The sequence below is a fragment of the Gossypium arboreum genome, chromosome 12 (assembly GCF_025698485.1).
Source record: "Gossypium arboreum isolate Shixiya-1 chromosome 12, ASM2569848v2, whole genome shotgun sequence".
Lineage (NCBI taxonomy): Eukaryota > Viridiplantae > Streptophyta > Magnoliopsida > Malvales > Malvaceae > Gossypium > Gossypium arboreum.
In genome coordinates, this window is record NC_069081.1 from 103,215,402 (window position 1) to 103,229,523 (window position 14,122).

The following is a 14,122-nucleotide window of genomic DNA, read 5'->3' on the forward strand; positions in this document are numbered from 1 at the left end:
TTATTTTTTAATTTAAATTGGTATTTATGACTTTTTTAGTTCAAATTAATATTTACAATAAATAATTTATTTTAACCGATTTAAATTATAAAACCAAATTCAATTACCAATTTCAACCAAAAATATTAAATTTATGTGCCTAATTAAACAAAAAAAAAAAAACGAAAATACCAAATTAAACCATGAAACAAAGTTCAAATCCCAAAATATATTTTACCCAAAAAAAACTTCCACTCAGATTTCAAGTCAAGCATCACCCAGTTCCCCCATAAATGGATTAATAAATATATGAAAATTTTTGTAACCAACCAAATCAATAGTCAAAAAGTCTTTACGTTATACCAACTCAATCCATTCAAAGCCGCCATTAATACTCGACTTTTAACTCTGTCCATACTATAAAGAAACTATCTCCAATTTCTCCATTAACAAAGCAGCCATTGAAGCACCATGTCTTTGCTTTTCTTCTTCTTCTATTTCTTGGCTCTCTTCCTCTGTAACCTTCCGCCATTGTTGTCCCAGCAAGACCGATCCTTCAACTTCTCGGATTTCCCATGGACTCCATCTCAAAACAAGTTTCTTATCTCTTCAAACAAAGTCTTCGCTGCTGGGTTTAAGTCAATAGGTTCTTCTGCAAATCTCTACACTTTCTCTGTTTGGTATTACAACATATCTGGAAATAACACCCTTGTTTGGTCGGCTAATGATGATTCTCCGCTGACCCGAAATTCATCTCTTGTGATCGGGGACAATGGCGAGCTTCGTTTAATAAACTCTTCGGGCCAAAACTTGTTGCCGGGGCAGCCATCAGCGACTGGTAATCGGAATTCGACGAGGCTGGTATTGGAAGATGAGGGAAAACTGGTTTATGGGAATTGGCAGAGTTTCGATTTTCCAACCGATACCATTTTACCCAACCAGAAGATGAAAACGACTATTCGTTCAAATAACGATAAATTCATCTTCCAGAACAGCAAAAGCCTTGTTTTCAATTCGTCTCAATACTGGGCCACTGATAATCCGTTTCTGAGACTGGAATCAAGTGGGGAAGTGGTTCAAGCTAATGGGGCGACTTTGGTTTCTTCCGATTTCGGCGAACCCAATCGTTTACGAAGACTGAAATTGGATTCCGATGGAAATATCAGGATTTACAGCTTTGATTTGAGATCCGGTGAGTGGGAAATCGTCTGGTTAGCCGTTCAAGAAATCTGCACCGTTCATGGAACTTGCGGGCCTAACGCTATTTGTATGAAGGATGCAACGAACTCGGATTCAACATCTTGCGTATGCCCGCCGGGATTCAAGAAAAAATCGGGTGATAATTCTTCATGCGAGATCAAAATCCCGCTGGGGGAAAACACCAAGTTTCTTCAGCTGGATTACGTTAATTTCTCTGGCGGTGCAGATCAAAGTAATCTCAAGGTTCAAAATTTCTCCATGTGTCAATCCAGATGCTTGGCAAATCCAAATTGTTTGGGATTTGCGTTCAAACTTGATGGACACGGCTACTGTGTACTCCAGATTGATCGGTTGTTGTTCGGGTATTGGTCTCCAGGGACGGAGGCCGCATTCTACTTGCGCGTCGATAAATCCGAGACAGAACAATCCGAGTTCAGAGGCATGACGAGCTTGTTAGAAACAACATGTCCCGTTACTATAAGCCTTCCTTTACCGCCTGAAGAATCCGATACAACGACGAGGAATTTAGTGATAATATGTACCCTTTTCGCTGCTGAGCTTATTTCTGGGATTTTTTTCTTTTGGGGGTTCCTCAGAAAGTACATCAAGTATAGAGACATGGCTCGAACGTTCGGACTCGAGTTCTTGCCTGCAGGCGGGCCTAAACGATTCACCTACGCTGAGCTGAAAGCGGCGACAAATGACTTCTCGAATCTTATTGGGAAAGGAGGGTTTGGCGATGTTTATAAAGGGGAATTACCTGATCACCGCGTTGTTGCGGTGAAGTGCTTGAAGAATGTGGCCGGTGGGGATGGGGAGTTTTGGGCAGAGGTTACCATCATCGCTCGAATGCACCATCTAAACCTGGTCAGGTTGTGGGGTTTTTGTGCCGAGAAAGGCCAACGAATCTTGGTGTATGAGTTTGTCCCAAATGGTTCACTCGACAAGTACCTCTTTCGATCCACTCCAGTCCCCTCTAATGAATCGTTGGCCCAAGTCCTCAATGCCCCTATTCTTGATTGGAACATCCGATACAGGATCGCCCTCGGGGTGGCAAGATCGGTTGCATATTTACATGAAGAATGCTTAGAATGGGTGTTACATTGCGACATAAAGCCCGAAAACATACTTTTGGGGGATGATTTTTGCCCCAAGATATCTGATTTCGGGCTAGCAAAGCTGCGAAAAAAGGAGGACATGGTTAGTATGTCACGTATAAGGGGGACTCGAGGTTATATGGCACCAGAGTGGGTGAAAATGGATCCAATAACACCGAAAGCAGACGTTTATAGCTTTGGGATGGTGTTGCTAGAGCTGGTGAGTGGGGCTCGAAACTTTGATATGCAAGACTCATTGTTGGATAATAGTGAAGATTGGTATTTCCCAAGGTGGGCATTCGACAAAGTGTTTAAAGAAATGAAAGTGGAAGACATTTTGGACCGTCAAATTAAGCATTGTTTCGACAATCGAATGCATTTGGAATTGGTGGATCGGATGGTAAAGACGGCTCTTTGGTGCCTACAAGATAGGCCAGAGGCGAGACCATCAATGGGGAAGGTTGCTAAGATGTTGGAAGGGACTGTGGAAATTACGGAACCTAGAAAACCCACAATCTTTTACTTGGTAGATGAGTGAGACTTCAGGTTTCTTTTTTAAAGAGTATTCGTCTCCCACATCTAAAGCTATAGTAGGTCGATATCAAAATCTTAAAATAATATATATTTAATTGTTAATATTTGTATCTGCTCTAAATTTATTGTGGATAATAACTAGAATATATATTAAATCTTAAAATAATAGATATTTGTATCTTGTACATACTCATATATGTGTATAGGGATATATTCCTCAAAAATTCTCAAAAAACAAAAATCAATATATCCCTCTTGAAAATATACTTATATTCAGGGTGAAATTTAAAAATTTTTAGGGGTCAAAATTAAGTTTTAATTTTTACGATAATAAAAATATAATTTCATAATTTAAAAACCTATACCTTTATAATCTTTAAAGGATTAAATTGAATTTTTATTCTTTTTAAAAAAGCTAAAGTGCAAATTTATTTTTATTAATTTAAAATTTTAAAAATTTAAAGAGCCTAAATAAATATTTTTTCATTTTAGGACGTTGGCCCCTGTCAACCCCCATTGGCTATGCCCCTGCATTTATTTAATATTTACACTTAAGTATAAGTATTAAACTAAGCTTTGACAATAAATTCAAGTATTAAATTGAGACTAAAAAATTATATATCAAGTTAAAGATTGAAACTAAATTAAGAAAGGGTAAACTATTAAAATAATCACTTTTATTTATCTTAGGTTATATTTTAGTTATTTATATTTGAAATGTTATGTTTTAGTGACTTACATTAACGTGCTGTAATAATGTAGTCACTGAGTAACCTGACATGGCCCATTAAATCATAATTTCAAATAAAAATTTTAGGTTAAATTTTACAATTAGTCCTCATATTTTTCCGTTTTGATTAATTTACTTTTTTCCTTTTATGTTCTTTTTAACTTTTCTTTATTTTCTATTCTCTTCTACTTCTCTCTCTATTTTTCTCCCTTCTCTATATCTTTTAAGATAGTTGTTTTTATGTTTTCCATTTGTTAAAACTTTTTTATATTTATGGAAAACATAAAGAAAGTAAGTTAAAAGAAATGGAGAAGGGAGGAAAACAGAGAGAGAAGGAGAGGAGAATAGAAAATAAAGAAAAAAAGAGAAGAAAGTTCAAAGAATATAAAAGAAAAAAAATTAAATTGTTCAAAACGAAAAAAATATAGGGACAAATTGTATAATTTAATTTTTTTTTGTGAAAAGATGATTTAACGTGCCACGTTAGTGTATTATTATACTGTTAACGGCAATTAACGCTCAATTACTAAAATGTTACAATATAATAACATAAGTGACTAAAACATAGAATTTCAAACATAAATAATTAAAATATAATATGAGACAAATAAAATGATTATTTTAATAGTTTAGCATTAAGAAAAACCAAATAATAAGTTAACGAGAATGCAGTATAGTAGAAGATAAATTTGAATTTTATTGGAATAAATACATAAAAGTATTAAATAGGGCAAACTTGTTCACATTCAGAGTTCATCAAAACATCCCAAATCATACAACAATAACATACACGAGGGCCTGGGCATTCGGCTATACGACATGTTATTAATGTTATATTCACACCTTCCTTTTTCTTTCCAATCAAACCACCAACTCTTCTGTTCTTGCCTAAAACATTTTAAAAATATAAATAAAACCCAATAATAAATAAAATTAGACATCATAAATTTATTTTAAACTTCATATAAAAATTTATTTTATAAATTCATCTTTTGAAACAAATTCGAAAATGATAATAAAATATATGAAAAAGAACATACATTCGTAAAGATTCGAGTTGTCAACAAATATAATGCATAAAAGAATGAGATAACTTGAAAGAAATTTGGTATTTGCCATTATATGATATGAAATTTTGATAGTATTCATGTTGAGAATTTAGGGTCTTCGTTTTTTCTAGTAGCGGAGTTAATGGGGTTGGCAAGGGTTTTGGCCTTTCTAAAATAGAAAATTTTTCATTTAAACCTTTTATAATTTATAAAATTTTAAATTATTAATGATAAAATTACACTTTAGCCCCAAAAAATGATAAAAATTTGATTTAATATTTTAAAATTATAAAGATATAGACTATTAAAATGGTGAAATTACATTTTTATTATCATAAAAATATACAATTTAATTCTGACCCTCCAAAAAATTTTCTAGCTTTGCCACTAATTTTTTCCTTAAAGTGAATATGATTTTTCACTAATATGGAAGAATTATTGTATTCGAATGTGCTTAAGATGTTGGGTTTATTCATATGGCACTTAATCTTTTAAGGGTTTTTTGAAAAGGGAATATGAATTTTTACTAATAAGAAAAAATTAATGTATTAAGATCTTTTGAACCTTTTAAGGTTTTTAGTTTTCACCCATCTATACTATTATTTAAATTTTTTATTGAGTTGGTGTCATCGAATTTTAATTTAGTTAAATAAATTATGAAAATACCATTTGATTATAAATAAATTATATCATTTTAAGGGTACTTTTGTCTTTTTATTATTTTAATAAAATCAATAGATATATCCCAAAACTATACATGAATTATGGTTTAATGTGTAATTGTATACATGAACTTTGATTTTGGGCAATTTTATACATGAAATTTTGATTTGATTTAATTCTTGTAAATTATTAACACAATTATTGATATAACATCATTATTATTAGCTTTGAATATTACATTTCATTAATTATTGTATATTAGTTTTAAACGTGTTCTAAATAAGTAGTTTCCATATGCATACGTTGTGATAGAATTTCTAGTATTTTTTAAGATCTTAGTTTATATATAGCTTTGGATTAATTATTTTGAATCTAATTTTCTTCGTCAATATGAAAAATTAAAGGCATAATGTCAAATTTAGCTCTTAATGTTTATATCTTTTGTCAATTGGATCATTATTTTTTCTTTTGGAGCTAAATTTGGTTGTTAATATTTCCAAAAGAGTTAAATTGCTTTTTAACAGAAATGTTGACTAAAATATTAAATTTTTAACGATGTTGGCATGACACCAAATAATGGCAAATACTTTATACTAGCATAATACTATTTGTCTTATATATATTATGCCAACAAATAATTTAAAATTTATAAAAGAAATATATTAAAAATTATAACTATAAATTATAAAAATTAAAAAATGTTAGCATGGAGTACATGTGGATTGTCATGTAGACTAAAATGTTCAAAAATTTAAAGTTTTAGTTAGTATTTTGTTAAAAAACTCTCAATTTAACTCTTTTAAAATTTATGATTAAATTTGACTCTTTTAAAATGTAGAGTGCCAACTTTAACTTAAAAAATAATAAGGGTAAAATTGATAAAATATATAAACATTAAGGCTAAATTTGATATTATGTCAAAATTAAATTCTTATATATGTATAACACTTTTTTCGAAAGCGAAATTTTGATTATTTTGAAGTTGAAAATTAATCGAACAATTGAATAGATTTAATATAATTGTACTTTTAATGAATGTAAATCTTTTAATAGATATGAAACCTCTAAATATTGTTTAACTATTGAAAGTTTTTACGTTAAACAACTATAAATAGTTAGAATTTTTAATTTACTACAAAATTTACGTACATGATCTTAATAACTAGAAAATGAAATGTGATTATTAGATTATTAAAATATTAATCATACAAAAATGCATGTAAATATATGCATACTTTATACCTATATAAATGAATTCCTTCCTATATATGCATATATTATAGCACATAAGCATATAAATTACTCCGTCAACCAAATATGTGAAAATTATAATTCTTTATAATTACAAGAAAGTGTAATTACTATACAAATAACCCTTAATCTTAATTTTAATTTTAACCCACTGCAACAGAATTGACTTTTAACGGCGTTTTTTTAGGCCTTTAGAGGCGCTTTTAAGTGCCACTAGAACTATTTGCGACGTTTTTACAAGTGCCGCAAAAAACGCCGCTAAAGAGCATGACCTTTAGTGGCTCTTTAGCCACAAACGCCGCTAAAGAGCATAACCTTTAGCGGCACTTTTCCCACAAACGCCACTAAAGAACATGACCTTTAGCAGTATTTCTCCCACAAACGCCACTAAAGAACATGGCCTTTAGTGGCGCTTTCTCCACAAACGTCGCTAAAGGTTATGAAATTTAAAAAATATATTATAAGATATTATAAAGGTCATGAAAAATATAAAAAAATTAAAATTAATTATCAAAATATTGAGAAGAAGAATAATATTCAAGTTATAAATATATATCCCATCAAACAAAAAGTTGATCAAGAACAATCAAACAAAATACAACACTTATCATACTACACCAAAAATCTAACAAAATACAAATAGAACAAAATAATGATAGAATGCACACTTTAAGATCAGCAGTTAGCTCAAACAAGTCGTCACTATGCATGAATTCAGCTAATCTTGGACCATGCATCCAACAAAAACTCAAACCTGCAACAATGGTGTTTGAGATGAACCGGTCTCTGGCCTCCAAGGTGGAGCAAAAGTTGTAGGGGCTTGGCAGTTGAGTGGATGTACTAGCAACAGACAAATTTTCTGTTCCAAGGGCACCACTAACTTCCGTTTGATTGTAATAATCAACCCATTGCTTGTAATGCTGCTGATAATGCAAAGAATTTGCACCTGCATTACCAACGGCATAAGTCCCACTTGAATCTTGAGTATAGTTTGAACACTGCTAAGTAGTATAATTTGCATAATTACTCCCATTCCATGTGGTAGTCTGATGAGTGTAACTACTGCTTGGGTAAGATCCAGCTGTCTGATAATCACCAGGATTGTAGTAATTGCTTGAATAACTTGTAGGCCCAGCATAAGGCAGCAAATGAATGACATGCCAATTTTGAGAAAAAAGAAACAAAAGTTAATGAATGACATATGAAGGCAAGATACTCAATACATTAGCATAAATAACATCACATTGAACAATGAATTTAACACAGTCGAATAGATCAATTTTAAGCTCACTAATGGTTAATTTAGCATGTGAACAACATATAAATGTTTTGCATTTACAGCATGGTTTAATCAACTTCAAGCAACAAATTAAATGCTGTAAATTTCCAGCATTCAAAATCATATATGGACAACATTAATATGACATTTTCGAGCACCTTAAAGACAGATTTGGAAAATTTGAAAAACCATTTGAACAACCACATTCGAACATCTTAAAGACAACTAAATTTTGTCTTGTTTTGGACAACCTTACAGGTTAGCAAGGCATGTATTAAACCACGCCTAACATGTTTATTTCATCATGCTTTGAACAACAATAAACAACCATTAGGCATTATATTAAATCAACTCTTTGACACATTCGAACAACTTAAAATACATCATTCGAATATCATAAATCACAACTTTCAGACACCATAAATTGCAACATTTAACACCTAAATTTTCAGCTTACTAACATCATAAATTCGTATCTATTTGGACATCATTAGTTAACATTTAACAATTCGTATCCATTTGAATTGATTCTTATGCCAAAGGTGAGTGGATTAGTAGAATATTTGGTGTCTGTATACCCTTTAAAATTCTGCTTCATGCCATCAAGTTGTCGCTTCTTCATTTCCTTAACCATTTCAACCTCTGCTCCTTACTTATCACTATGTTAATTTTCAACGTGTTTCATAACATAGACTCGTATAAACATTTACGTGATTTTAACTGTTTTTTAATTCATTAAATATACATTTACAATTTAAAAAAAATCCACTAATATTAATTTAATTTATACTAAATGTTTTTATTTTGAAAGAAATAATTAAAAATAATAATATTTCAAAAATAATGAAAGTAAGAAAAGGTGAAAAATAGTCAATAGTGAAATATTAAATGATTAGATAAAATAAATAAAGCATAAAATTAATTTATAAAATTAAAATAATTGAATAGTTTGCCAATTGCAGTAAGATTTATCAAATAAAAAGGCATTCATGTTATACTTTAAATTTTATGTTTTGCTATTAAAAAAAAAAAAAAGCTCAGCTCAAACCCATTTTCCAAGAATGTAACCAGACAGAATTTAGAGAAGAGGATATCAAATATGTAATAAAATCAAATGCATGGTCATACATTTCAACAGAAGGAAATCATTTTAAATGATTATGTATATTACTATTGGACCATCAATAATTAAAGGCAACAAAGTTATGACCTTGCTAAACGTGTTAACTGAGCCTCATGAAGAATAACATCCCCAATAATAAAAGAACCAACTAAAAGAACATACAGCTTTTTGTTGAATCAATACTGTAAAACCTATGAGGTAACTTTGTACTTGATAATGTGAAGAGAAAAAAGAAAGAGTTTGACCCGCGTACCTTGTTATCTTTTGCACCATGTGAACTGCTATTAATTTTTGGCCTGAAAGCATTTAGACTGCTCTTCAAAGTTGCTCCAACAGAATCTCGTCTCACAGCTTCATACTCAACATTGTTATAACAATTAACACAATTGCACTCATCACAATACATGCCAGATGCAAAGCATTCACAGTACCTGACCAAAGCATTCACAGTACCTGACCAAGGCATTGCAATAGTACTGAGCCTCATGAAGAATAAGAAATGGCATCTTATATCATCAGTCATGTTGACTACATTTCAAACGCAAAAAATGGCTCAATCCAAAGTATGCACCTGTAAGCCAAAGTCAGGCTAGTAAGGAAATCACTTATACGACACTCAAAGCCACATATGTCAAAGCACATTAACTGATCTTTTTGAGTTATGATATGGAAAGATAAATTTTTAATAATGCCACCATAAAGCAAGAATAAGAATTTGTTTCAACAAAAGAGAAATAAAACATTGTTGCTAATAACCAGATAGAACAAAAAAAAAAACAGAACAGCATAACTGCACAGGCTTAGGAGCAAGAGGGAATTAAAGGAACTAACCTCCATATCTAAGAATATCCTTTTGCTGAAAAAAATCTCAAGCAATAAATGCATCACCAAATACATATGTATGAGAAAATGAAAATAATATTCCATAGTTAACTCATATCAAGAAAAACTAGAGGTTTCACAAAAAAATGGAATGCTTCTGTTATTTATCAGAACTATTCTCATTTTTAAGCTCAAACTTATACATTTATTCAATTATGTAATTAAAACAGCAATCTTATATAAAAATAATAATATAATATTTAATAAATATTCATAAAAAATGAATAAAATATGTAATTACGTATTAAATTAAGTGAAATAAGTCGACACTTGGAAGTGCAGAACATAGAGATATAAATATAAATCTCAAGGATTTCAAACCTCAAAAACAAGCTCTAATTGCTTCCTTGGAGTTCTTTTAACAGTTTCACGTTGTTGTTTTGCGCCATGTGTCCGCATGACATATGATGGTAAAAACAAATAAGCACCTTGGTCATACGTGCCAATATTCATCTAAATGATCAATATTCATTGCATTAGCAAAAACTAATAATAGGAGTAAACGCAAGAACATGGTAGAGTACCATTTATCATCTGCTTTGCACCTAAAACAGTCTGAAATTTAGCTAATTCGAGTAAAGCCCCTCCCCATTTGGTTAAATTCTACAACCATTTTTAACCGATAATAGGAAACGCCGCACGATTTCTTTAAAAAAAAAACTCAAACCAAAGAAGAAAATAAGAATAAAATAATTAAAACCTCATTGCTATTAAAATCGATTAACAGAGGAAAGTAGCTGCAAACAAAGAAACAAATTATAAAAAAATTGAAAGGAAAAGAAATAAAGAAGGAACCTCAGCATCAAGAGGGTCCTAGGCGTAGTTGACTTCAGAGGTTTTATGAGTGTGTTCCGCGACTAAAAGGAGATCGAAGTCAGCTTGAGAAACCTCCATTTCCGTGATTGTTTTCATCTGTTAGTTTAGAAAGTGAGGGAAGAGTGTAGCCGCTAGGGTTTTTTCTTTTTCTATTGGAGAAATGAAATAGAGAAGGTAACATAAACTCCATTGCTTCTTTGATCATTGCTTCTACTAATTTCAGGTGAAGTTTTAGGATTTCTTTGGGGAGGGGGGAGGGAACCGATTTTCTGAAAAAGAAAGGAGGGAAAAAAAAGAGATTTCATGTCGAATTTTGGGATTTGGGGGAAGGGGAACTGATTTTGGGAAAAAGTCTTAAGGCATTTTAGGGTAAAAAAACGGTGCCGTTTTGTATAATATTTTTTGCGGTGTTTTTATAAAAACGCCGCTATTACTTACCTTTTGTGGCCTCTTTTTTTAAAAAACGCCGCAAATAGTCATTTTTCTTTACACAAAATAGAGCCGTTTTGCTCCGCTAAAAATCCCTTATTTTGTTTTAATATATATAAACTTTATCGTTATCTCTTAAATAATTTAAACTATATTGATAATTTTAATATATTAAAATAAATATTATCTTCTTTACAATTATATAAGAAATTAATTAATATATAAATTAAAAAATCAGTCATATACCCAAAAAAACTTAAAATTATTTTTGACATGTATTTTTCTATGATTTTACTTTCAAAATTTTTCTCAGTAAAATCCAAATGTTGTTTCAATTTTCTAACAATAAACCCTAAACCCTAAACTTTAAACCCCAAACCATAAACCTACACCCTAAACCCTAAATATATATATTACAAGGGATAAAAGTTATTAAAAAAGAACCTTATTGCTTACCTAAACCTTAAAATAATTTGATTTTTTGTTATTTTATCAAAAACCCTAACCCTTAAACCTTAATAGCCTAACCTCTAAAACCATGAACAGTACTACGACCCTAACTATAAAACAGAAAACCACAAACTCTAAACCATAAACCCTAAATTAAAAACTCTAAACCTAAAATAATAAACATTATACCATAAACCTTAAACTCTTAAACCATAGACATTAAACCTTAAATCTTAAATTATAAACTCTAAACCCTAAAATAATAAACATTATATCATAACCCCAATCCCTTAAACTCTAAACCATAAAACATACACCATAAACCCTTAACCCCAACCCTTAAACCATAATTAAATATTTAATTATATGTATACACCTAAATTTTGATAGAGATACATCTCGAATTATATATGAATTTCGGTTTAATGTGTAATTGTAGACGTGAAATTCTAATTGTGGTTTAAATGTATAGTTGAAACTTTAATTTTGATTTAATCATACACATTTTAAAAATAAATACATCAATATATTTTTATATTGAATAAATATAAATATTTATGTATGCAATATATAAATATAAAATGATGTTATAACAATAATTGTGTTGTTCATAATTTATGCTTTTGGGATTTAACCCATTGCACACTAAACCATTGTTCATGTATGCTTTTGGGATTTAACCCATTTTGACATATATATTTTTAAAATAATAATTTATTATTTATCTTATTTAGATTTATATTATAAAAAAATCCACACACAAGTAGTTCACCATATTCACCCTTAAACCCCTAAACTCCAAACCCTAAACCCTAAACCCTAAACCATAAGGCATAAACTAAATTGATTTTTTACGGCGTTTTTCAAAAAGCGCTGCTAATGCTCGATCTATAGCGGCATTTTTCAAAAAGCGCCGCTAATTCCACTAAAGGTCACATAAAACGATGGCGTTGTGTAACACCCATCACCTGTATCCAACGCCGAGATAGGGTTCGAGGCGTTACCGGACTTAAACATTCACAACATGCAAAACCGGGCCACAAAATTATCACAAAAAATTAAAACATCTCAGACACATGCATATCGTCTCTTATATAGGTCTTCGAAACCTATAACATATATTGAGGTGGTTCGGGACTAAACCAAGAACTTTGAAAATCTTTGGGCAACTTAACTAAATTTTCTTGCTTCGGAGAGTCACACGCCCGTGTGGATTGGGCCGTGTGGTCACACACGTCCGTGTGGGTTGGGACACGCCTGTGTCCTGTGCCCATGGAGCTCTCTGTCCATTTGGTCATGAACAAGTTAGGGTCACACGGCCAAGGCAAACGCCCGTGTGCTTAAGCCGTGTGTCACACATGGCCTAGACACACGCCCATGTATCTACCCGTGTGGACAATTTCAAGGCTATTTTCCAAGCCAATTGTCACCCTTAATTACCTACATACACTTATACATTTCGTAGAAATTGACATGGCATATTTGAGTAATTATATATATCCACAATCAAGACACAAGCATGGCATTCTCATAACAACACATAACACATTACCAACCATGCATGGCAAATAAGCATATGCACATCACCAATATCAGACATAACATGAATAGCTAGATTTATAAGTCAGAATCATTAGCTCACTAAAGACCAATATATTTGGCCAAATTATAATAACACATGTTATAAAACTAGGTCCCTATACATGCCACTCACTTGATAATTCTAGCATATTTGTTTATACTTTCAAAGTGTTGGCTTGATAGTGTGATGCTGCCTCCGACGATCTCCAACCCTGAGCTAACCTGACAACACTAAAAGAAATTGAAAGGAGGGGGTAGGTTTTACGCTTAGTAAGCTCGCATGAAAATAATAAGCAATTTACTAACATGCTTTCCATAGTAAAACTATCTCAATTGTACATTTACACATGTTCTGGTTAAGCTGTTTTCTTGAGTCACAGACACTAAATTATTCATATTTGGAGCTACGGAAATTCAAATTAAGACCCGTAAATTTTCCTAGAAACTAGAATCATAAATCTTCCCACCATAAAATTTTTAGAATTTTTTGTCCAACAAATAAGTACATTTTATTATTTAAAGTATCCCCTATTTTTCTATTTGACAGCTTCGACCTTTCTTCACTAAAATTTAATTATCTCATAGTACGAGACTCAGATAATGTTCCTGTCTCTTTCTCCTGAAAGTATACTCATTAAGTATTTCATTCATATGAATCTTAACTCATAATCATTTTTGTACAATTTCTACTGATTTTCCAAAGTTGAGACAGGGGATTTTGGAATCACTCCGACTCTGTCTCACAAGAATTCAAATATCTCATGATACAGAATTCTTTTACTTTCACCGTTTCCTTTATGTGAAACTAGGCTCATTAAAATTTAATTTCATATTTTATTAAGCTTCAAATTCAATTTCCACTATTTTTAATGGATTTTCAAATTTGGACCAATGTTGCTATCCAAATCTGTTTTGGTACAATATAATGATCACTATCATAAGATCATTTCCAACTATCATGAACTCACCATTTCATGGACCCCTTACTCATTTTTCAAAATGGAGCTCAATAATAATAATGATAACATTACTTACATTTCTTTTTCCATACGTTACATT

General features: G+C 31.2%; 1 protein-coding gene across 1 annotated transcript; it reads left to right on the forward strand.

Moving 5' to 3' along the window:
* Nucleotides 1–293: 293 nt before the first annotated feature.
* Nucleotides 294–2,976, forward strand: LOC108458497 (G-type lectin S-receptor-like serine/threonine-protein kinase At1g34300). The gene has a single exon (XM_017757916.2). It carries the CDS (start codon nt 451–453, stop codon nt 2,812–2,814), a length of 2,364 nt encoding a protein of 787 aa, XP_017613405.1. The 5' UTR covers nt 294–450; the 3' UTR covers nt 2,815–2,976.
* Nucleotides 2,977–14,122: the final 11,146 nt, after the last annotated feature.

Bases quoted from the DNA above. Each gene is read 5' to 3' on its own strand.
- LOC108458497 (XM_017757916.2), top strand. From the start codon at position 451: ATGTCTTTGCTTTTCTTCTTCTTCTATTTCTTGGCTCTCTTCCTCTGT.